This window comes from Neolamprologus multifasciatus, chromosome 6, assembly GCF_963576455.1.
Source record: "Neolamprologus multifasciatus chromosome 6, fNeoMul1.2, whole genome shotgun sequence".
NCBI lineage: Eukaryota > Metazoa > Chordata > Actinopteri > Cichliformes > Cichlidae > Neolamprologus > Neolamprologus multifasciatus.
Genome location: NC_140444.1, coordinates 30,282,799 through 30,308,457, shown reverse-complemented (window position 1 = coordinate 30,308,457; position 25,659 = coordinate 30,282,799). Strand labels below are relative to the sequence as shown.

Here is a 25,659-nt window from a genome sequence, read left to right as displayed (position 1 = left end):
GCACCTAAACGCGTAGTGAGGGTGTGCTGGGAACGACTAGCAGAGGCCCCAGTCCGCGAGATCTTCAACGCACACCTCCGGCAGAGCTTCAACAGCATTCCGAGGGAGGCGGGGGACATTGAGTCCGAATGGACCATGTTCAGCGCCTCCATTGCCGAAGCTGCTGCATTGAGCTGCGGCCGCAAGGTGGTTGGTGCCTGCCGTGGTGGTAATCCCCGAACCAAATGGTGGACACCAGAGGTGAAGGGAGCCACCAGGCTGAAGAAGGAATCCTATCGGGCTTGGTTAGCCTGTGGGACTCCGGAGGCAGCCAACAGGTATCGACAGGCCAAGCGGAATGCGGCTCGGGCAGTGGCTGAAGCAAAAACTCGGGTGTGGGAGGAGTTCGGGGAGGCCATGGAAAAAGACTTTCGGACTGCCTCGAAGAGGTTCTGGCAAACCGTCAGGCGTCTCAGGAGGGGAAAGCGGTGCTCTACCTGCACTGTGTATAGTGCTGGCGGAGCGCTGCTGATGTCGACTGAGAAAATTGTCATGCGGTGGAAGGAATACTTCGAGGACCTCCTTAATCCCACTGACGCGTCTTCCGAGGAGGAAGCAGAGTCTGGGGATGAGGGGAATGACCCGCCAATTTCCGGGGGCGAGGTCACTGAGGCAGTTAAACAACTCCTTGGTGGCAGAGAACCTGGCGTTGATGAGGTCCGCCCCGAGTTCCTGAAGGCTCTGGACGTTGTAGGGCTGTCCTGGTTGACACGCCTCTGCAATGTTGCATGGAGATCAGGGGCAGTACCCGTGGACTGGCAGACCGGGGTGGTGGTCCCCATCTTTAAGAAGGGGGACCGGAGGGTGTGTTCCAACTATAGGGGGATCACACTCCTCAGCCTCCCCGGGAAAGTCTATGCCAGGGTGCTGGAAAGGAGAGTTCGTCCGCTAGTCGAACCTCGGATACAGGAGGAACAATGCGGTTTTCGTCCTGGTCGCGGAACACTGGACCAGCTCTTCATCCTCTCGAGGATACTTGAGGGTGCATGGGAGTTTGCCCAACCAGTCTACATGTGTTTTGTGGACTTGGAGAAGGCATTCGACCGTGTCCCTCGGGGTGTCCTGTGGGAGGTGTTGCGGGAGTATGGGGTGTCTGGCCCATTGCTACGGGCCATTCGATCCCTATACAACCGTTGCAAGAGCTTGGTTCGCATTGCCGGCAATAAGTCGGACTCGTTCCCGGTGGGTGATGGGCTCCGCCAGGGCTGCCCTTTGTCACCGGTTCTGTTCATAATTTTTATGGACAGGATTTCTAGGCGCAGCCAAGTGGCGGAGGGCTTTCGCTTTGGTGGCCTCAGAATCTCATCTCTGATCTTTGCGGATGATGTGGTTCTGTTGGCTTCATCGGGTGAGGGCCTCCAGCTCGCACTGGAGCGGTTCGCAGCCGAGTGTGAAGCAGCGGGAATGAGGATCAGCACCTCCAAATCTGAGGCCATGGTTCTCAGCTGGAAAAGGGTGGAGTGCCCACTCCGGGTCGGGGATGAGTTCCTGCCCCAAGTGGAGGAGTTCAAGTATCTCGGGGTCTTGTTCGCGAGTGATGGGAGAAGGGAGCCGGAGATCGACAGACGGATTGGGGCTGCAGCTGCAGTAATGCAGACGCTGCACCGGTTCGTCGTGGTGAAGAGGGAGCTGAGTGTAAAAGCGAAGCTCTCAATTTACCGGTCGATCTACGTCCCTACCCTCACCTATGGCCACGAGCTGTGGGTAGTGACCGAAAGGACGAGATCGCGGATACAAGCGGCGGAAATGAGCTTCCTCCGAAGGGTGGCTGGCCTCTCCCTTAGAGATAGGGTGAGAAGTTCGGCCATCCGGGAGGGGCTCAGAGTAGAGCCGCTGCTGCTCCACATCAAAAGGAGCCAGCTGAGGTGGTTTGGGCATCTGACAAGGATGCCCCCTGGGCGCCTCCTGGGTGAGGTGTTCCAGGCATGTCCCACCGGGAGGAGGCCCCGGGGCAGACCCGGGACACGCTGGAGAGATTATATCTCTCGGCTGGCCTGGGAACGCCTTGGTGTTCCCCCGGACGAGCTGGAGGAGGTGGCTGGGGAGAGGGAGGTCTGGGCCTCTTTGCTTAGGCTGCTGCCCCCGCGACCCGGCCCCGGATAAAGCGGATGAAGATGGATGGATTCTCTGACTGGAAGAAATTTGTTTAATATTTAAACCTATTTTCTGCACATTCCAGCACATAAAATATATATTTTTTTGTGTTTACACTCACTCTTTCAAATAGATGCAAGTAAAACACAGCAGAAAATAAATAAAGTCAAAGACTAGCGGTCCTGTTGCTCTATTTTCACCTGTAAAGCAGGACCAGGGTAGGCGGAGGTTTACCCTGGTGCAGCGGAATCCGCGAGTTTCTCTGTGAATTTCCCATTACGTCGTTGCGCACACGGAGCTTGTTTAGGGGGTTTTTTTCGCTGTAAAAAGAAGTTTTCTTCTCATGCACAACGGACGCTAATGTTTTTGTCACTTTTTATGGAATCAAACTCAAAATAAGGTCAGTACTTCCACGCTTTAAACGCTGCACGCTCATACTCTCTCCCACACTTGATATATTATCCATTGTTGATCTGCATACAGCTGTTGTCACGAATGTCGCACTTGCTTACGTCACTGTCATGAGACATTCTCGCAAAAAAATCACGGTTTTAGTAACGCAGTAACGCAGCGTTCCTACGGGAAAGTAACGGTAATCTAATTACCGTTTTTGCAATAGTAATCCCTTACCTTACTCGTTACTTGAAAAAAGTAACGCGTTACAAATAACGCGTTACTGCCCATCTCTGGTGGGGAGTGTCAGTGGAGTTGCTGGCATTACAAGTGAGCTTTATTTAGCTTGTTTTGCTTGGATAGCATGCTGCATGCACAGACTGTACAGCTACAATGTACAGACACACATCTACTATCTTACATACAAACAAAGGTCTAGAATTTCACCTACCAAAAATAAAGCAGAAGACTGCTCGCGTGGCCTCTACCTCAAAGGAACACATTATTTATCAGGTGATTCCATGAAAAATGAATCAAATCAATGCTGTCAAGATAGTCAACAGTTCCAAGAGGTTAAATGACTTGACAGAGGTGTGAAGTAAAAAGTACAAATAAAATACTTCTTTACTGTACTTAAATACAATTTTCTGTGCTTTACTCCCTGCATTTTTAAACAAATACCTTTACTTTTTACTCCCTACATCTTCAAAACAGGCTTGTTACTTTTGGTTTAATGCATTAGAGGGGAGTTATTATTTCACATCACTGACAGCCTCCAAACATCAAACCGATGCCTCAACAGTAACACATGAAAGACAGTCCTGTTCATGTCAAAAAAGATGAAAGATGCGAAACTATGTGCCACAGTCATGGACGGGTGGGGGAGGAGGGGGGGGAGGGGCACCTTAATGACTGCAGGTGTCCACGAGTTGCGGTACTTCTAGCTAGCAAAGAACACCGAGCATTAGTGATGGGATTTCTGGCTCTTTTTAGAGATCCGGCTCTTTCGGCTCAGCTCACTAAAAAGAGCCGGCTCTTTCGGCTCTGAACCGGCTCTTCAGGTTGTTTTGTTGCTTTAATTATTTAATCATTAACAATAATATAAAATTATGCAGAAAAGGAATTACTAATGTAAAAAAAGTGGTTTTATTTATATATGTTTATATATGGCTCCTAGAGACAAAGCACGTACAAACTCTAAAGCATATACAAACTCCAAAAAGCACGTACAAACTCCAAAACACATTTCTAGCGTTTACTGAACTTCCAAAACAGAGCTACCCAGATCACTTAAATTACACAATTGAAAACATGTGTGTATTGTTTGTGTATTTATAGACAAGCACTCATATTTATTCAAATAATTAAAAAAAAAAAAGTTCATTTACCTGTTACTACCACACACCAAATCCGGTTGTTGATGCTTCCTGGCTTGTGTAGCCACTAGGTAACAAAAGCTCAACACTGCGCCCTAGAAACCTGGAGCACTTCTGTTGTCATTTGGACGTGTTTTGGACTTTGTACATGCTTCTGAGTTTTTACGCGTTTTGGACTTTGTACGTGCTTCTGAGTTTTTACGTGTTTTGGAGTTTGTACGCGCTTCTGAGTTTTTACGTGTTTTGGAGTTTTTACGCGTTTTGGAGTTTGTACATGCTTAGGAGTTTGTACGTGTTTTGGAGTTTGTACGTGCTTTGTCTCTAAGGTCCACCATAAATATACTTTATTTATTCACTCCACATAAAATGTAATAAATAAATCATATAATACAAAAAACAACTATTTACATTTTAAACTTTTAACTATTTAAATTTTCAGCTTTTTCCTTTTAAACAAATTTAACGTGAAACAACACAAAACACTGCAAACCACAACACAATTAAATATAAATTAAAATATTAAAACAAAAAGAAGATGCACATTCTCTGTCATATGGGCCTGCATGATTTCTGAATCCTTTATCATCTGCAACTGAAAATAGCGGATGATTACTATACCTTTCTAATGTGACGTTGTTGTCCCTCGCTCTCGTTCTCTCTGGCTCTGTTGTAACTAACGCCCCTCCCCCCTCTGCCCAGCGCAAAGTACAGGCCGCGCATGCGGAGTTTAGCTGAAAAAAGGGCGAGAGAGAGGGTGAGAGAAAGAAAAAAAAAACAAAAAACCTCACGGCTCCCAATAAGGAGCCGGCTCGAGTCGTTCACTTTAAAGAGTCGGCTCTAAGAGCCATTTCGTTCGCGAACGACCCATCATTACCGAGCATAAAGGTGTGACATGTTGTAGCACAAATGCAGTGTTTCCATTAGCTCAACAAACATCAGCAAACACACAAACTGTTTGTGTGCAGTTTGTAGCACAGTGTGTTGCTAGCTAAAGGTCCAGCTGCTGTATTTCACAGGGAGAGAAAAGAATCAGAGCTAACCTCACTCAGAAATGAAGAAAGATAAAGTCAGAAAAGGGGAGGAAGAAGAGAGCTTAGATGTAAAGGTAAGGATGCTCAGTGGTGTTTGATTTACCTGGTAACTTAAAGCTTACATGTAAGTCCTCATGTTATTGGGTTTGTTTTTTGTGACAATATGCAGCAAAACAAACCGAGGTAGACTAACTGTTATTTAAAGACTGCATGAAAATCCTCTGCAGGTTAGTGCAGGATAAACAGGTTAGTTTGCTGTACTGTGATGAAGTTAGATCAGCTGATCACAGCCTGTACATTAAGAAAATCTACTGGAGCTCTCAATAGAAATGATGGTGAGTTGTGATTCTTTTCCCCAAACTGAGCCATTACAAGCAATTTTAGCGTCCCCCCACCAGCTCAATCCTACTTTAACCTCTTCCTTACTCATGTGCAGTTTAGGGGCAAAGTCACGCTCTACAACGCAGGCAACAGAAAATAGAGCTATTTTTTATTTTCCTTCTTTTTCTCTGCTCGTTTTCTACTGAGATGTTTCAAGCTGAGAATATTTATGAACATTAAAGTTTAGACTAAAATAAAGTTTGTATTCTTCTAATATTATTTTATTATTACATTAATATAGCAAGGTTGCTAATGTTAAAAAGAGCTGGGAGACACGTTCTCCAAAGACTTTTTTCTTTCTTACTCTGACTACATTTCAGAGCCGGTATTTTTTCACTTTTACTTGAGTAAAGAAGATGAATCAGTATTTTTAACTATGATCTGTACTTCTACTTAAATACAGAAAGTCTGTAGTTTTGCCACCTCTGGAATTAGAAGACAGGTCACCTACGAGCCATAGGTGATCTGGGTCAGCACAACTCTCAAACAAAGCGACCAGTCAGCTGCAAATAAATCCAGCCAGTATCCAAATAGATGAGCTATTAAATGAAAATCAGCTACAGGACTGTAGCTGAAAGAGAAATGATCACCAGAGCCAAAAACTGGTTGTTATACCAGGCCATAAACATGCTTTTAATTATGTAAAGTTGGTCATTTTTAACAGTAAATGGGATTGACTCTCTTTTGGAGCCGGCCAGTAGAGGAACTGCAGTTTTACATGCTTTAACTTTTTTTTTTTGGCCTGTACGTTGCCGCTTGGCACACACAAACTACTGTACTGAGTGTCGAGAGCGAGTATATTTGGAGAAATTTGGGGTTAAATCCAATAAATACAAAATAAATAAATCATTTAACAAAAATAATTAATTAAAAATCAAATCATAGAACGTGCACCACAAAGAAAATGAGTTTGGATTAAAAACCCAAAGAATTAGCAGATAAGCAGAGGACAAACAAAGTTTGGCGGATATTTGGTTTCTTAGACTTCTTCAGACTCTCTCACCTTTCTAAATTACCACACAAGGTGACAGCGGATCAGCTCAAAATACACGAACACGCACCAGCACGTGTTCCTGCACATACACAGACTGAAGCGAGCTAAGACGAGAGATCGAGGCAGTGCATATTAAAAGTGCCCTAATTAGCCAAACTGTCACTCTTATCCCCTGGCAGCCACACTGGACTGTGCCTGGCGACTTGCCTGCCTGCACATTTCCACTGGCCCTCTCAACTATATATTATAAACTGTATGGGTCTGAGGATTAGTGGATGTTTAGACTTTAGGCAGAGCAACTGCTCCAAAATACAGAAATTAATGGAGAGAAATGTAAATGTAAATGAATCTGCTCTGTGTAAGTTCATAATGTATGCCCCCTGACACCTCCTGCAAATAGGTTCTCTTGATCTGGCATCAGTACTGATTGTATATCAGTCTAGACCAACTGTTATGCCAGAGGATGATCACCAACTTGCCCGTAGTAACGATGGAAAATATCAGAAATTTCAAATGAGTGGGCCAGCTTTTACTAAGAACTTTAATGATACATTTCTAAAGGACACACATTCATGGCTTTTAGCTCAGAAGCTTGTTACTTGTTACTGTACCTGTTCAACTGCTTGCTACAGGGCTCGCAAAATCGCTAGCCCGGGACTAGCGATTTTTCCAGTCGGGCTACCAAAACCTATCTCTGCCCTGCCCGTCGGGCTATCATAGGAAGGAAAAATATATGTCAATGCTTTTGCATTCTTTCGGAAATGTAGCTGGGTAATTATGTCATTGGCATCGGTGAGCCACTGTGAATATGTGACATATTGAAATCGCGTTTGAATTTGCGCTTGTTTTTTGCTTTCACTTTGCAATCGCGCGAACTGTGTATAGAGAGCGACAGCACTGATTGGTGAGTGATGATAATTTGCGCACCAATTCCTCTGACGTCGTCTTATCAATCGTTAGCTTACTATGCAAACATGACAAGTGAAATCTCCCGCAGCAAGCTTAAACATGTGAGAGGTTGATCGCGCAGAGAATCGCTGAGCGTTATGTGAGTGCGTGTGTAAAAGCAGCAGGATATATATTTTAGTTCTGCTGAGCCAAATAAGACAGGTCAGCGTGAAGAAGTGACAGCCAAAGAAAAGCTTACCACAAAACGGAAGTTATGACAAATCAGACTATAAGGCAAAAAGAAAGTGCAGCTTTATGGTTTCATGGACAAAAGAATATCTGTGGCTGCAATATGACGAGCTATATAACCAGGGGTGCACATAAGTGGTCCGCAGGTGCGCATTCGCTGTCAAAATAAAAAACGCGCACAAGATAAGAAGTTGCAATGCGTGTTTGCGTACATAAGATCAGAAGGAATCCGAACCACAAAAGAAGCACGTATTCTCGGAAAAGTGGTTGCAGGAGGTGAGCTGGCTTCAAACAAATGATGAACGCACAGAGATGTGGTGCAGAATGTGCCGTGAAACTCTAGCGGACAAAAACAGTGCCTTTTATATGGACGCAAACGCGCGTTGCAACTTCTTATCTGGTGCGCGTCTTTTATTTTGACAGCGAATGCGCACATGCGGACCACTTATGTGCACCCGTGTAAATAACATAATGTTCTGCCGGTTGTGTTGTTGGCTTTCCCTCGATTTCTGAGTCGACAAGCGCCTTTGTTACTGGGACCAGTAATTTTAAGAAAGGCCCCCATTAGAACCCATGAGAAATGCAAGAAATGCATTATTGCTCAGTCTGCAATATCTTTCCCAGAACAAACACAAATTGCAAATAACATACTAAAAATAAACCTGAAAAATCTGTTTAGAACAGCGTACTATGTTGCAAAGAGTGAACTACCACTGGCACAATTTAGCAGTCTTTGCAAACTTCAAAAAGCAAATGGCCTCGATCTTGGTTCCACTTGCCTCTTACCCGTGACTTCAGTGGAAATTTCAAATTCAGGATCTGACACAGACTGATTCATGTTCTACACAGTTCTTACAAGTTCATAGAAATGTCTGTTCAATTAGAACCAAGTATTTGAGTTGATGATTGTAATTTTTATACAATGTTGTAATTTGTGTTTCAACAATTTTTTGATTAATGTTTTGTTTCCTTTACAATATTATACTTTAATGTATAATATTGTAAAGGAAACAAAACAGGAAACAAAACATCAATCAAAAAATTGCTATCTTTTTTTATTCGGGCTACTTAAATTTATTTTGGGCTACCAAAAACTGAAGAGTCCTTGCCCGAAAGGCTACCAGGGATTTTGAAATTTTGCGAGCCCTGCGCTAAGGCAAATATCTAATTAACCAGTTAAACTCAGAGCACATAACCATGGACTTTGACATGGTCAAGACGACCTGCTGAAGTTCAAACTGGACATCAGAATGGGAAAGAAAGGTGATTCAATTACTGATTACTGAGTATTGTTGCTCCTCATGCAACCTTCATGACCACCGTGTAGCCATCCTCTCATGGCCGCTTCCAGCACAAATGACGTCAAAATCCGATACTTGAACATGACGATGAGTTCAATGCCACAGCCACCAGATCCCGGTCCAAAACAGCACCTTTGTAATGTGCTGGAATGGGAGATTCTTGTCATGGATCCATCTGCAGCAACTGTGTGATGCTGTCATGTAAATATGGATTAAAATCTCTGAGGAATGTTTCCACCATCTCATTGAATCTGTAGCATGAAGAATTAAGGCAGTTTTCAAGGAAATAAAGGATGCCCAACCTAGCACTAGCACGAAGGTGCGGTTCTGCTGAGTGTATTAAAACTATACACTGCAGTTTCAATTTTACTACCAATCTTTCAGAGAGATTTTCCACTATAGAAGCCAGTGATACCATACCACGCCAGGGAAGCATGAAAATCAATTTGGAAAAGCTTGAAATGTTGTCCAGTTTGGTAATCCATCACTGAGAGCATTTCCTTAGCGTAAGGTTTTGTCAGAGTTATGTTATTGTCACGAGGAAGGGGGCACAGAGAGCCGTGTCTTCTGTTTCTGTCACCCACTGACATTTTAGCATTTCAGAGTCAGAACAGCAACTTGGCTCATACAAGCGATGACATTATGCTTTTCAAACTGTCTGTGCTTGCTTGTTGTCCTTTTCCATATATAGATATAGATATATATTTACACAATACAGTGCAGGTTGTCAATGTATAGCTTATAGCGGTTGAATTCTTTCATGGCAGGATTTGGTGAGGTCACTTCCATGAAGCTTCATATATGTTTTTGCTCATATCTGCATTACTACATTAAAAAATGACACACCAGAGTTTCCAAATAGACTGCCACAGAGCCAGCAGAACGAACGTTGAAAACAGGCAGCCAAAGAGAGCGAAATTATTATGACTTTTGTAGGAAACATAAAGAGGGATGAAAGTGGGCTGGAATAATCTGAAACAGCGTTCCAGCACCTTCTGTTAATGAACAATTAAATCTGATAGGTAGGTTATTGCATATTACTGTCAAATGAGTTCATTTTTCATGTGCTGCAGCGCGGCGTCACGTCCAGTGACAGCACGGAGATACTTGCATGGTAATAAGAAAATAATGACATCCAAGGACTCGCTCTTACCATCGACACATCCTTAATTCTCAATGCTGTGATGCGTTCATGGTGCAGATGTAAAATTGTGGTCGCAGTCAGAAACTACCAATACTGTTAGATGCAGGTGGCGAACACGAACGGCTTCTGCACAGTAATTTGGAAGGGTACAGAGCAGACATGGTGGTATTGGTCAGTGTTTCTGATCCGGTCATCAAATTATAACTTTAAAAATGGTTTTAAAGTGCAAAGGAGCTGAAAACTAGCAGTTCGAGTAACATCTACTTATATTTTGTTGAATTCAGGTGGCTAAATCAATAAAGAGCAGAGTAGCAGCCCAGGTTCGCTGATCACACCCTGACAGAAGGAGTGACAATGTGAAGTATTTCTACACTGGTACCTGGTTTTAAGGTTTCCCCAAATCCCACTTTAACTTCTGAACATAACCTCAAATATTATATAAACCAAACACATTACATTAAAAAGTTATAAATAAAAGCCTTTATGGTGGAGCTTCTCAAATAAATGGGAATGAACTGAACTGAAGTTGCAGCTAGACAACTCCAGTAGGTCGTTAATGACATTTTTGACAATTTTTAAAACTCAAATAATGATAATAAACAGCTACAGCAACACTACCGTGCACTGAACAAATTCAATTAGGCAAATATGATATATTGTGGATAAATGTCTGGTGTTGTAACCCCATCATTAACAGATTAATCAGGTAGGGGCAGTTTGGGGGGCTTCTAGAGGGGATGTGAAGTTGGAAGGGTACTGGGAATAAAGAAGAACAAACGCACAAGAGCGTTCTCTCATGTCTGTGTAAACTCACAGAGGGATGCTGGAAAATAAAAGCTGTCTCAAACACAGGAAAGCAATGTTTGGAAATTTGTCAGCATGCAGCAAAGTAGGAAACATTTAATGAGATGAATCATTTCCCGGGGATAAGACATAACTGAAGAGTTGAGAAAGAACATCAATGACGTTTGACCAGCTTGTGATTCAATTTTCAGACTTCTGATTAGAATAAATTATACTCTCTCCTCTACGTCACCTTAGTCATTTCCACATTAAGGTCTATAATTGTGGCGAAGCTTCACAAAGCAGATATTCCTTAACTAAAGTGTTCCTTGCCCTGAAAGTTTGGGAAAACCAGTGAAAACCAGTGCATAAGGTGATGTTTGAAAGATCATTTCTGTTAAATGAAAATTCAGCTAAATCAGTTTTAGTCATGACCGTGTCATTTTAAACAGGATACAGACTCTTCAGTTGTATTTCTGTCTGTCAAAAGGCTGAATTGTCAGCTGCTGAGATCTAATGTTAAGGCAATGTTGATATGTTAACAGCCAAATAATCAGGAAAACTGCTTTACTCTACATGCAGCAAATACACTCACCAGAAATCTTATTAGAGTACACCTGTTTAATCACCCAATTATATGGCAGTAACCCAGCACATTTAGGCTGAAGACATGGTCAAGGTGAGCTCAGAGATGGGGAAGACACACTGAACTTTGAAGCAGGTGACCAACAGCAGAGGATCACACTCAGTGCCACTTCTGCCAGCTAAAAACAGGAAACTCAGGCTAAACATTGCTACATTTAGCCTGCCCATCCCTGAGCCTGGTTCTGCTGGAGGTTTCTTCCTGTTGAAAGGGAGTTTTTCCTTCCCACTGTTGCCAAATGCTTCCTCATAGGTTGCCATCTGATTGTTTTAAAAGGTTTTCTGTATTAACGTAAGGTCTCTAGCTTACAATATAAAGCTCCATAAGGCGAGTGTTGTTGTGAACTGATGCCATGTTTAGGATACTGGTGGTGTAATGATGTAATGGTGTGGGGGATATTTTCCTGGCACACCATGGACCCCTTAGCACCAACGGGAGCTTTACATCCTGGACAAATCTGCAGCTACTGTGTGATACTATCATGTCAATATGGAGTAAAATCCCTGAGGAATGTTTCTGTGCATCTCCAATCTGTATGCAGCACCAGCTGCAGTATTTCGATCAATAAACCCCCTGCCAGAGCTCTGCGATGATAATATAATAGCATCTTTAAAAACAGGTCTTAGAAAGTGCTTTGACAACAGTGCAAAAGCGAAGTCCAGTGGAGTCCTGGCATTCATGTGGATTTTTCCTCAACACTTTCCACCCAATTAATCAGTGTTGCAGATGAGCTGAAACATCCCCAACACCCTGCAAATTCCACAAGTCTCCCGAAGGCTCAAAGAACGTGAGAAAGAACCCAAGAGAGATTCCAAATCATCCCAACTCCCCATATCCCAACTGGATTAAGCATCCAGAATACATCTGATTCATAGGGACCCCACAAGACAACCCACAGGACCCAGTGGATCTACTGCTAACATTTCAAAGCTGACAGGACACCAACAGAGATCCTGCATTCACGCCACAATGGGTAAGAAGAGCGTAATAAACAATATAAGACAGGTGGTATTAATGTTGTGCTGTAGCTGTATAGTGCAGCTTGTGGAAAATCCCTTTATTTACACCAGCATCAAAGCATGTAACACAGCCCGTGTGTATTTTCTATCTTGGTGGGTCAATAATGTTGTTCAGGAGGTGAAGGATGAGAAATTCTTCATTGTCAAAGCAAAGCTTGGTGTTGATTAGCTACCTAAAAAACATCTATGAGTCGGGTGTTTCAGTGTCACTGAGTTCTAGAGTTGTAATGTTAAGGCACCAACATGTTGTTTTGTGTAGATAATAGCTCACATCTCCACTTCTTTTCATTACTTACACCTTCCTAGTAGCAGGTTGGACCCCCTTTGTCAGGATGGATCCATGCTTTCGTGTTGTTTACACCAAATGCTGATGCTGCCATCAGAATGTCACAGCATAGATCGAGACGCATCAGGCCAGGCAACTTTTTTCAAACCGTCTGTTGTCCAGTTTTGGTGAGTCCGTGCAAATTGAAGCCTCAGTTTGTTCTTGGCTCATTGGAGTGACACCCGGTGTGGTCTTCTGCTGCTCTAACACATCTTACTGTACTTCAAAGTTTGACGTGTTGCGCATTCAGAGACGCTCTTCTGCATACCTTGGTTGAAATGAGTGGTTATTTTAGTTTCAGCTGCCTTATTACCTCGAAGGTCTAACATCAACAAAACACTATCACCCAGCAACCAGGGAACTGTTTCAAATTGGAGATTTTCTTTTTTCAGCTCAGTCTTTGTAAACCCTAGGGATGGCTTCCTCATTCATATGCTCAGTTTGAACTTTAGCAAGTTGCCTTGATCATGTTTACAAGCTGCTGCCATGTCTTAAAGAGCTAAGACCTATTTCCAGGGTAAGCTTAAATTATGCAACAGTACCCAATAAAGCCTTGTTTTGTCTTCCAGGTAGGCATTCCCATTACAATAATCTCGGCATTTATAATTTCAAAAGAAAATCTGGCACATGCCTACTGCTGGCAGTAGGTCAGAGTTGAATTCTCTTTTACTTTCTCTGCTGAGGTTTTCTTTCGATTTTAAACGTTAAGCCTGTACGATAAACCTCACGCCTCCTGCTGTGTTGAACGTTCACGTTCGTGGGATCTCTAAATCCAAGTCGGTACCAAGAATTTCATTTCAGCTGGAAAAGGCACCGCTGTAAAAGTTCAGCATCTGTTACGACCAGTTAAATATTGGACTGGGTTTCTTCACGTAAAACAGTTACATAGCAAAGAGCTTTTTACTGCTGTTCTGGGGCACGATACTGTAAGAATACATAAATGCCCTCGCACGCACACACACACACACACGCACACCTTACTCAGTGAATACAGTATCCTGCTGTTTCTACTCTAGGGGGGAACCCGAGGAGAAGAAGCTCAGATCTGAACTAAAGCATGACAGCTGCACTCTCTCTCTCTCTCTCTGCTGGGACTACAGTGAAGGAGAGAGCTGGAGACTGGAGGAAGCACTGGGAGAAAGACTCACTTCAGAGAAAATGATGCAGAGCTTCCTGTGCGAGTGGAAGCTGGCAGATGGAGAGTTTAGTGAGGAAGGTATAGACAGAGAGAGAGAGGGGGGGGGAAGAGGGATGAGATGAAAGAACAAAGTGGCAGCGTCTTTCTCTCTCTCCTCTTTTACTGTCCCATAAGGCTCCCTCTAGTTTCCAGCTGAGACTCCCCTCTGTAGCGGGCATGTCTCTCCTCAGCAGGTCTCATCAATATTTCTCTGTGGTTTAGAAAAAATAAAGCTGAAAAGATGAAGTTGAAGTACCACTCCTTTACTTTAAAACATTTTTTTTAAAGATAAATTAATCATGCACAAGAATTGCTTTTAAAGATTTAGTGCTGCCTTGAGATGATTTCCGCTGCGTATTTTCCTTTAAAAATACACCTTTCAAATGGATTGTTTACTGTCTGATGAGGTTTGGCGCGCAAGTGCAATCTGATGCACGGCGCACAGCTCAGCTATGGAATTTTTAACCTCACTCCACCATCTCATTTATAGTTAATGAGATATCAAGGGTTGTGCTAATTGTTTTTCGACTCTGAGATGATGGGCTGATGAAATAAAGATAAAGGAATGAATAAAAGAGCGTAGGGGAGCAGGAAGATGAAAGAGCGTGAGGGGGTTGTAGTTTAGCAGGTAGCGAAGGATTATAATAATAATGGAAATAATGTGGTCGATTGAGATGTTCACTGCTTTTGCTGTTTTTCTTTTATTCTGATGTACATTTAAGGTTGTAGCGATGCACTAAGGATTAGGAAGCAATCATTCTTTTATTAGCTGTGCTTCAGGTAATTCTCGGTGGTAAACTAGAGCTAACCATGGTTCCAGCTGATTACAAGCAAACAAAACCTAAAACAAAAGGAGTTTTAAACATATCTTCTCTTTTTTGCCTGGAGCAAAAAGCCATTGTCTAAGCACAACAACACTCTGAAGGCTACTAATGACATCGTGACTGAAAAAACAACAGAAATTAAAATTCAAAGACAGAAACGAAACTGTTTTTCGCCCACAGTGGCTGTGTGGAAAAAAATATCCCTCCTATTTGATTCCTTCAAACGTACATGCAGAGTCAACAGGTGTGTGCTGGTGGCGTGGCCAGGAAAGCTGAAAAAGAGAGACCCATGTAAGGAAAACGGTGATTAGGGGAGTCTGAACACTTTGGACAGGTTTCATATAAGTGTCCCCCAATGCAACAGTGGACCTACTGGGACATACACAAGTTTTTGAAAAATGACATGTTTGGTAGTTTTACTTCTGTGCACTACCGCAGTGCATTCCAAATCAATTGTATAGGATTGAATGCAGGCTTTCAGCTTTAATTCAAGCCATTTGATAAGTAACATTACTTTCCTGCATAGTCCCCCATTTTTATAGGCTCAAAGGGAATTGGACTAATTGAAAAACAGGCAAGGTGAAGCCTGCTCCCCATTATTTCAGACAAAAGATCTGTGAAGTCAATCAACTGAAAATGAGTTTTGTGCTTTTGCTTGATTTTATTGTGTAAATCTGTCCCACGAGGTTGAAATCTGGTGAATTAACACAGTTGATCTATGCCAAAGTATTTAAATAAGACTAAATGCATGTGGAGTCAACTTGATTTTTCTCATTGATTTTCTACACAAATCTATATTTTATTGTAACAAAATTCAAAGGTATCGTGTACTAAGTACAAAAATACAATGATAAAAGATCTGTCGGTGATTCCAAGTGATGAACTTGTATTTGGTATCAAGATGAGACCCAAGGAGATGCCATCATTAGGCTGAAAAACCGAAATAAAATCAGGTAACAAGAACTTTAGTTACATAATTAAAAAGAAGGAATGCACTGACCAGCTTACCAAAAGGTCTGAAAGACCACAGAATAAAACTAAAGTGAATGATAATAAAATGATATCCATGGTTAAGAGAAAAACAACTTCCTATCATCCAACCATTTCCAGAACACACTGCAGGAGGCATGTTGCTGTCTACAACCAAGAGATGGCTTCAGGAACTGAAATCTGGAGTGTGCACAGTTCAGTCTTAGAAACACAAATACAAAATCGGAGGCAGAGACTCATCATCGTCATCAGATCAAAAACAACTAGCGAAATTAAAAATACAATAAAATAATTAAAAATACAATAAAATTAATAAGAAAGGTTTCCGTTTCCTGCAGAGTTTAAAGCCAGGGAATAAAAATAGGTTTTCAATCTGGACTGAAAGACCTGCACTGATAACACTTGTCTAATATGGAGGGGAAGGTCAAACAAGCAGCTACTGAAGCTGCAGTAAAGGCCTGACCGAGCATTTCAAGACAGGAAACAGCATTTGGTGATGAAGGTAATAGCAAAAAAACAAAAAAGAAAAAGTCACTGTTCAAAATGAACTAGAAATGAGCTAGAAATGACAAGAGAACCATAACGTGCCAGACATTTTTCCTCTGTTGCAAAATGGAAACGTACAGTGTGTAGGTTAACTCTCATCTAATAACCCCGTAGACTCTTCTTACAGTCTGTTCTACAGTAGCACCAGCAGGCTCTTTTTTCCTCACCTGTTTTATTTGTCAGCCAAGCCCAGAAATCCTTGTACTTTGGTTTGACAGATTCCTTCGGCATCCAGCACCGTGTTATTGGGTTGTCAGACAGGAACGCTGGCAGCAACTTTGACTCAGAGCAACTCCCGCCCTGGTGGGAGTTTGACTCCAGAAAGAGAGCCGTGCTTAGACATAGTCATAACTATATCCAGTTGGTAATGCTTGGCCCTCTAAACACACAACCTGCTGCTATAGTAATAAGGAGTTTGAACACCCCAAAATATAAATAAATAAATAAAAATATTAAGTTAATACAGTGTCTATCATGCAAGAAGCAATACACCCGAGCTGTCCACTAGTACATATTCAGTGGCTACTACTCGTTACCTCTTTGGTTGAGCTCGCACATTTATAGACACTGTTCAGTAGAGACTAATTTACATGTAATCAGCATTCAGAAAGAAAACACACAAAACAAAAATGTGTTTCTTCAGTTATCCATGACAAAAAATGTGATCCAGGAAGTGCAGTTTGGGTAACAGTTCCATTAGTGTGAAGGCTTATTAAACACCAAAACACTTAGAGTGCTTTATAATAACACAAGGATGGATCCCTCCCACCTCCCCCTCCTAACTCTGGAAAGGGGCAGAGCGGCTGTTGCTGCTCCACTGACATGCTGCTCACACTACACCTTCTGTGTAGCCAATCTGTCAATCTGGACATGGTCTGAGGCAAATTAGACCCATGGGTGCGAGCCCGGACACCAGTCATTCGAGTGCTAGCTCCAAATCCAAGTGTCTCCGAATGCCTGCGGTCTGGGTATTTATTAACGCAGTGACTCATTAAATCTCACTCGATCAACAGTCCAATGTGTTTTATTAACGTTTTCATATCAAATTTAAGACAAAAACAACAAAGGTACAGCAGAACGCAGCACGTGCTGCACAGCTTATGCAAAACCCTCAAACACATGACCTCATCGGGGCGGTGGGTGTTCAGATGTGCTGCGCTGTGAAAGGGAATGTGTGTAAAAAACAGAAACAAAACAAGGACAGTATGTGGCATGTACTGTGCAGAATATGTTGCCTCATGAGGCATATGGCTGCGCCAGCTGGAGCCCTTATATCGTTGCTGTGATAAGTGGCTTCATCCTCAGTTTGCTTCCTTTTGTTTCCCGGTTTTATTGGACAGCTCCCTTATTTCCCCTCTTCAACGTGTTTATTTCTGCCATTTTCACTTTATTGTTACCAAGAAATTCCACTTGTGTTGTGTTCACACGCACAAAGATGCAATCATTAACTGAAGCCATAAAGGGGATAAATCGCAATTCATCAAACTCAAGGACAATGACTGTGTTACAGGCACTGTAAACATTACAGCTTCCCTGCACATGGCACACCACACACTGTAATTCTTCTGTAAGGCTGGTGCACAGGACAAAGTAAGAGAGAGCAAATACATAATTTCTCAATTGAAATTCAGAGTCCTGAACTAATATTATACTGTATGACACTGTTCCTTTCATTCGCGCCTGCTCCGTTTCTCCTGGGTGACAGGCTGATAGGTGACACAAATTTTTAAATTACCCATATCCATGATTTTTCCATCTATTACATCTAAAATGACTGCACACGGTTACTCCTTCAGTGTTTCAGTGTCAGTCAAGCTTAGTGATCCTGCTGACAGTGGAAACGCAAAAATACTCCCCGTGTGATTACCCTGCACCGCCTCCTGACTTCCAACCTTTAAAAATCTTGTGAGGGGGAAAAACAAATCTGAATTACGAACTGAACTAAGCAGGATTCAGCGATTGCTTTGACACCGGCTCAGATCGGCTCGGACAGAGTGGAACTACAACTGCTTCTCTTGTATAGGGCCCCTAGAGAAAGGAACAAACTTAGAGGAAGTGTGTTTCCAACATCCAGTATTTTTTTTTAAAAAAAGAAGGCTCTAAATACAAATATAAGTGATTTTTATGGATCATTTTCATGATGGCTAGAAAAAAAATGGTTTCCTCGAGACTTTATTGATGAAATATTCATTGTACAAATAGGCGCACCAAGCTGCTTTTCAATGAAAGAAATTCTATCAAAGCAGGTGCTCATCCGCCACAAAAACAGCACTCGCTGATATCTATTCATACAACAGAGCTGCTGAAACATACAGGCACAATCAAAACAATTTATGAATATTGTATGAGGCGAGGGGAAAAGTGAAGTATATAGAAGGCGAAGGCAAAATAAAAGTTAAGCTCATCTCGAATTTTTACAGGAGTGTGTGAGATGGTGTGCAGTTCTGTCAGACTGTGGTCTGTCGGCTGAAGAGGTCGAGGGTCACGGCGGAGAGGAACGCTGGGATGCTCTTCTGGTGATGCAGATGAAGAGCCACCATCTCTCCCAGAGTTTTGGAGAACTCTGTTTCCATAAGCTGCATGCTTCCGTTGGAGCCCTGAACCAAAACACAACACACAATAACAAGCAATCAGACCCACTGCATTTGTTTCCACACACACAAAAAAACTTTCAAAGTGAAGCAAGCTCACTTAAAAGTTGTTGTTCTCTACTAGGAATTAGTGTGTGTGCGTGTGCGTGCATTCACAGCAGGGTGAAGGTGTCTAAATCTGTGTGGATTAATTAAAAGGAATGAGGAGCAGCTCGGGGCGATGAAGTGAAGGAGAAAGGGATGAGTGAAACAAGGGATAAAGTAATTAAAGCATCGCAGGGAGGGGGAAAGCAGTGAGCAGCAGAGTCCCATGACATACAGAGAAGATATTGAGACATCTTAGAAATGCCCCGTGTCAATGTGTGTCAGACGCACAAATCTCTGATTTGACAAGTGTCACGAGAAGGCTCATAAAACGAAGGGCAAAGGGAAAATACTGAAGAATGGCATTTAATCAGAAACAGAAGTCCAGAAGTCGAGAAAAGAATAAATCAAAGGGTATTAACAGAAGATTTAATCCCGCACTAAATCATTTCCAACAGGAGCACTTTTATTGAAAGAGCAACTCTGTAAATGTCCTCTCACTGTGTGAGACCTGGAGTTAAAAACACATTAGGAAAAAAACTGATAATGAATGATTTGACAAACGGATCCTGTTTGAGCATCATTATTTCTAAGACTGAACAAAACAGCTGGAAATTGCAAGGTAGTGCATGACTATGTTGTAAAAAGTATTATTTGATAAACTAATTAGTGTGCTGATTGTGTGAAGAGTCACAAATCTCTACTGGCTGAGAGGAGTGGATACCTGAACTAATGGCATTTGCTAGCTGACTGCACAATGCCTAAGTGAGGCTAAACGCAGTATGGAGCGTGCTCAGGAAACGCAGATATACTGACCTGCTGTTTCAATGTCATTCTGTGGAAATATGAATGAAAAGTTTATAGTCAGAGCCGCAAAGTCTGTTAGGCTACGTTCACACTGCAGGTCTTAATGCTCAATTCAGATTCAGACCCAGAGCAAACAGTATTGTTTGACTAATGGCCCTTAATATAAAGACTTTACGTTTCCCAATTTTGCTTTAAGTTATTTTGTTATTTACATAATAATGTGGATAACCTAATAATTATCCTTATTGCTGTTTAAGAGAGGAGCGGTGCTTCAAAGGATAGTTGCAGATTTCTGTCAGAATCTGCAGATTATACAGTACAAATAAAATGTTAACGTTTCTCCAACGTTGTCTTCCCAACAGTTTCACTGACATCTACACTGGACGGCCAGGAAGCGTTCGCGATGTCTTCTCAGGCGCTGATAATTGGCGTCTGTCTTGTGTCAGTGACGTAAAAGATGGATTTAATGCGACATTACCATTCAAACAGCAGTCGCTTTCTAAAACATCGGATATGTATCGGATTCAGTACCACATACGAAAGTGCCCCAGATCGGATTTGAAAATATCGTATTTGTGCCGTTCACACTGTCATACCATGATCGGATATGGGTCGCATAGGGTAAAAAAAAAAATCGCATTTGATGCGCTTTCCCCTGCATTGTGAACGTAGCCTTAGAGACGTTCTGCTTCAAAAGACAAGCTAAACTAAATCAAGTCATAGGTGTGTTTCTGTTTTTTCAAAGACACTTGTAACATATATGTAATAAGTCCAATTCTAATGTAAGAGTAATTTTACTCCCACCATGTCATTAGAATTGGGTGTTGGTGTATTTTTTATTTTGTTTAATTTTTTTGGTGATTTAGTCTCTGTACAGCACCAGAGTGGATATTAAATCAAACAATCACGAAGTGCAGATTGTATTAATTGTTTAGAAATTACAAGATGGCCGACTTCTAAGTGGCCACCATGGTCACCACCCATCTTGAGAAGTTTGCCCCCTCACATATACTAATGTGCCACAAACAGGACTTTAATATCACCAACCATTCCCATGTTATTACAGTGTATCCATATAAATGGCCCACCCTGTACTATGCTGTTAAAAGTGCAATCGTGATATGTAGAATCAAGCAGGATGAACAGCTAAATTTTAAACTTTGTTTAAAATTGTCCCAAAATACTCTTGACGTTCATAAAAAGGTGAAATACCTCGGGCACGTTATTACTGAGCAAATGAACGATGATGATGACATATACAGATAGCGATGTAAGCTCTATGTGCAGGCAAATGCAAATTCAGCTTTTGTTCACTTCCAGTTACACTGGCTTTATTTAAAGTGTATCGCACAGTGCTATACACTGCCCCCTTGTGGTCATCTTACAAATAATGTAGCACGCAGAAGCTGCATGTTGCATATAATGATGCAATGAGAATCCTTCATAGGATATCTATGCCCAGTCAGATGTTTGTAGCTGTGGGTGTTTAAACTTTTAAAGCACTTTTAAGAAAGTACTCACTGATCCGACAGTGAGTGTTGCCGTTACTCATCCAGTTTGAGGAAGCACTGGCTGAAGTGTTTGTGTATTCATTGATTTCTTCTAAGTAATTTTGTATTTTATTTATTTATTTATTTAACTCTGAAAACCAGCTTAGCTGATCCTGATCATAGTTGTGTGTAATTAGGACACCTGAAAGAAAAGTGGCTTTGGTCACTTCTTCAAAAAAATCTTCACATGTAGTCTTGATTTCCCTCTAAAATAATCTGTGCATCACTGCCCCGGACACCGCAGTACAGCAGTTCAAAGGCTTTTCTAATCGCACCATCTTTTCTCTGACTACTTCCCATCACTTCATCTAACTGCCTGACAATCCCTGGTGAGATTTTTTTTCCCTCTGCGCTGCCGTCTCAAAGCTACACCATATCCTCAAGCTGCGACTCAAATCACAGGCACGCACATACAAACACGTGTGCACGCACGCGGTTTTAAAAAACGCTGTGGCTTGGAGAACATGAAACGCATAGATCAAAGAGAAAACACTGGGACTAGTTACCATGGAGATCTATGTGTTTGTCTTTGGCAGTCTGTGTGTGAGAGACACGTAAGAGTGGGTGTTAGAGGCACAGAGTGGACAAGCTGATGGAGGCCTCTGGGGTCCAAAGACTGCGAGGACGCTCACGGTCGTCTAGAAAGGAAAACTGAGATACCAGCCTCAACGTGAGGCGAAACAGTACAGCACTGAACAAAACAATTGTTTTAGGTGGCCAAACATGGAATCACGTTACAGAGATTTACAAAGATTACTAAAGGTTATAGATACAAAAAGCAGCAGTGCTCTGGGACTGAGACAGAGCAACATGGAGACACGGTAAGAGGGCACAATGAATAAGGCGGTGAAGAGCCAGACTCCAGTAATGTTTGCACACAAACTGCCTTGCTTCAGCACCGCTCCCATTATGTCATTTATAACTTTACAGTCTGAAAACTTTCAACTCTACAGTTCATAGCAGCACCCATGCTACAAGCTCTGTGAGGCTGCACAGTGGTGGTGCCTGGAGCAGACTGCTGACATCATCCTGCTAACATGCTCACACTGACAATGTCACGACACTACCTCTGTAACACTAACATTTGCTAATTAGGGCTAAACACACAGTACAGCTCGAGCTGATGTGAGCGTCATTAGTTAAGCAAATATTTGACCATAAACCAAATTATCGGACGACCTGCACTTGCGTCCAGATGATTGAGCCAGCAGACGTGTAACTATTTCAGCAAGGTCGTCAGGGGTCGTCTTTTAAGACCCTGAATTTCTGTCCATATATTTGTTAGTCTAGATAAGTGCAATGGACTCACAGCATCACATCACTAGCTAAATTTTGACCAGGAATCGTAGGGCTTGCCGAAGATATTCACATCAATCCTCTGGGCATGTTGGACACTGGAAAGTTCTGAGTGATCTACACAGATTTTGCTCTGCAGTAGTGGTGGTTTTAATCTTCAAGTTGGTAACTTTCAATTCGTCTTTTTTAATAGTCCTGTGTATTTTTTTGTGTTACTTAACAAGATGTACATTTTCTCTGTATTCAGTTATTACCTTTTCACACTGATGTTGACCATCAACTTTCCAGGCATGTTTCACTCCACCTCTCAAGTGCCCATACGTCTAACAGTAAATGGGGCTGTCATAACCTTGTTGCGTTTATGTTTCTAGTAGAAAGAAAAATATCACCTGAAGTAAAAAGACTGAATGCTGCCATTTGTCAGGTTTACAGTCCCCCCAGTGCTCCGTATGAGGATCATTGACATAACATGAACTCTTGTTTTCAGGGGAAACTAATCTTAACACACTAATAGACATCGTTTAATTGATATGATTGTGAATCAGGTCAAGGGTTTATTCATGATGTTTGTTATGATGCTGTCATTTTCTTTGTGTATTTACTCTCCAGCTGCTACACCCAGCTAGTTATGCATTAGTGGCTGTCAAGCAAGGGATGTTGGAGCAAGCTGAAAGAATATTTCTCCTGCCAAAACAGCGAGAGGACTGACCCTCAGCCAATTATTCATAAAAAGAAATGCAGTGACAAAAAAATGGGCCATCAAAAACAGCTTTTCCCCCTCAATCACAGCTAAATGTGCTGCGTCTGTGTAACAGTGTGTTATAATGTATTAACTTTTAAGTTTTTGAGGCAAACTGAAGGTTTAAAAAAAGGTGAAAAAAGGCTGAAGTGAAAGTGAACTGTGGCTCAACCTCTGCACATAATCTGATGACATAAAACTCTGATAAAGGCTGAAAAAGATCAAAGCACTGTTGAACAAACTGTTACTATATGAGGAACTGTTTAAATTAATAAATGAATGAAAGACGCTTTTTGGTTCTTTTAATGTCCAAGAAGGTCACATATCTGCCTGAGTAAATCAACAGTTCTCCAAACTGGACTTGTACTGAGTAGCTTGCAAACTGATATCAGATGCACTCATAAACAATTCTGTTTAAGTACAGATGAAGGGGAGGAGTCGTTTTTGCTTGTTAACACAGGCTAACCTGTGATTACAGATTTTAATTACACGTCAAAGCTGTACTATAAAAGGAATTTTTTTTAATGGCTAAAAGAGACTCATATTTTAAATGAACACGACCCGATGGGCCATAGGCTTAGTGCCACTTGTTACATTTATTTTCACATTTCTCTTTCCACGTGCACAGAAAATTCAAACCAAGTTAATCAAAGGTCAGGGGAGATTTTTTCCTTTAAATCAGCTTTATTCAAATACTGACCTTATCAATCCCTATTTGCATATTCACGCGTCGCTAAGAAGTGTTTTTAACTATATCTGACCTTTATGAAAAGAACAAGGTTCTGTTTACGTTTGAAAACGTGTAGGAAACAACCAAGGTGACATCAACGTGCCGCAGACACAAATATCACAGGTTCCTCCAACAAGGTGACTTCGACCTCACCCAGCATGAAAGCAGGCAGAAATGAAGGAAAACTTGTGTTTGTTTCCTCAAGATCAGGGCTAAGAATCTAAAAAGACAAACTTGTGCACAAAAACTAAGGACAACTCAACAATGGAGAGGAGAAGTGCTATCCCATTCATCTTTTCATTTGTCTATCCAATTAAAGGAAATCGATGCTTCCTGGCTTGAGATGCAGGGTGGGGCTTTATAGTGACCTCATCCAAGCAAGGAGCTGCATACTTCCTGAATGACAATAATGCTCCTCTCTGAATGCAGAATGGGTCAGAGTAAAAGGTTTACACCTACGCCATCAGACACATGAAAGACAACAAGGCAAAGACAAAACCCTGGGCCCTCTGTTGTCATGCCAATAAAAAGATAAGCAGCACAATAATCAACGCTATTATTTTTCTGACCTTGAAAAGGTTTCTCTCGATAGAGATTTTGGGATTTTGCAAACATTTCCAACCCCAACTTCAAAAAACTTGGGAAAGTGTAAAATGTAAAGAAAACAGAAAGCAATAATTTGAAAATCTCAAATTCATATTTAATTCAAAATGACTTTGGTGTCAGAAAAATGCCTCAAAAATTGGGATGGGATAACAAAAAGCTGGAAAATTAAGTGGAGGAACATTTTACACCCAGCTAGGTTAGCAACATGACTGGATAGAAAAAGTTCATTCATAAATTGTTGAAAATTTTCATAATAATGTTCCTGAATGTCAAATTGCAAAGACTTCAAATATCTCCTGATCTAGTAAACATATCATAATGAAAGGGTCTTGATAATTTGGAAAAATTGGTGTACAATCAAGAAGGCTGAAAATCAGTATTGGCTGCTTGTGATCGTGCTTTTTTCTTTTCATGCCACATCTTTGTGAAACAACCTCCTGCAAGATATTAGGCAGGCCTTCTCTGTGGGGGCTTTCAAAGCCAAGTTAAAGACCCACTTGTTCATCCTATCTTGCGTGTCTTAGCTCTGTGCCTAGAGTTTTTACTCATTCTTATTGCTGTTCCCTTTAATTTATCTGTTTTTTAAAATTTGTTTTAATTCTTTTATCCTTTTTACCTTCAAATGGCTGTTCAGCACTTTTTTTTAAAAAGTAATTTATATAAAAGTTATTATCACCATCATCATCTTTGATCCAGAAATGGCCGTCTAATCTTGACCCAAGCTTCAAAAGCTGCACAATAGTAAACATGGCTCTGTCCCAACATTTTTGAGCATCAATTTCAAAATGTTCTTATTTTCTCTTAAACTTTTACAGATTTCCATATTTTCTATTTCCTATTGTGAATAAAATATGGATTTAAGGGATTTTGGGATTGTGTTTTTATTTACATTTTACAATGTGACACAATTCTTTGCACCGTTGTACATGATGCCGTCTATCTGATGAGCAAGAAAATACTGAAAAATGTCAGCAGTTAGATGTAAGAGCTTAATTTAAGGTAATATAAGCAAGTCCGATGGAAACAATTGTATAAAATTGATTTTCTGTGTGGCCAAAG

At 41.5% G+C, this 25,659-nt stretch overlaps 1 protein-coding gene and 1 long non-coding RNA gene across 2 annotated transcripts in view; one reads left to right on the top strand and one right to left on the bottom strand.

Annotated features, from left to right (window-relative positions):
- LOC146517292 (uncharacterized) overlaps nt 1-25,659 on the top strand; it is a 378,392-nt gene that overhangs the window by 188,955 nt on the left and 163,778 nt on the right. The window lies entirely within an intron of this gene.
- Nucleotides 15,970-25,659, bottom strand: part of mad1l1 (mitotic arrest deficient 1 like 1) — a 60,830-nt gene continuing 51,140 nt past the window's right edge. Inside the window, exon 18 of the mRNA XM_085161629.1 lies at nt 15,970-18,794. Within this exon, the coding sequence (XP_085017755.1) occupies nt 18,645-18,794 (150 nt within the window). The 3' untranslated portion in view covers nt 15,970-18,644. The remainder of the gene's footprint in view (nt 18,795-25,659) is intronic.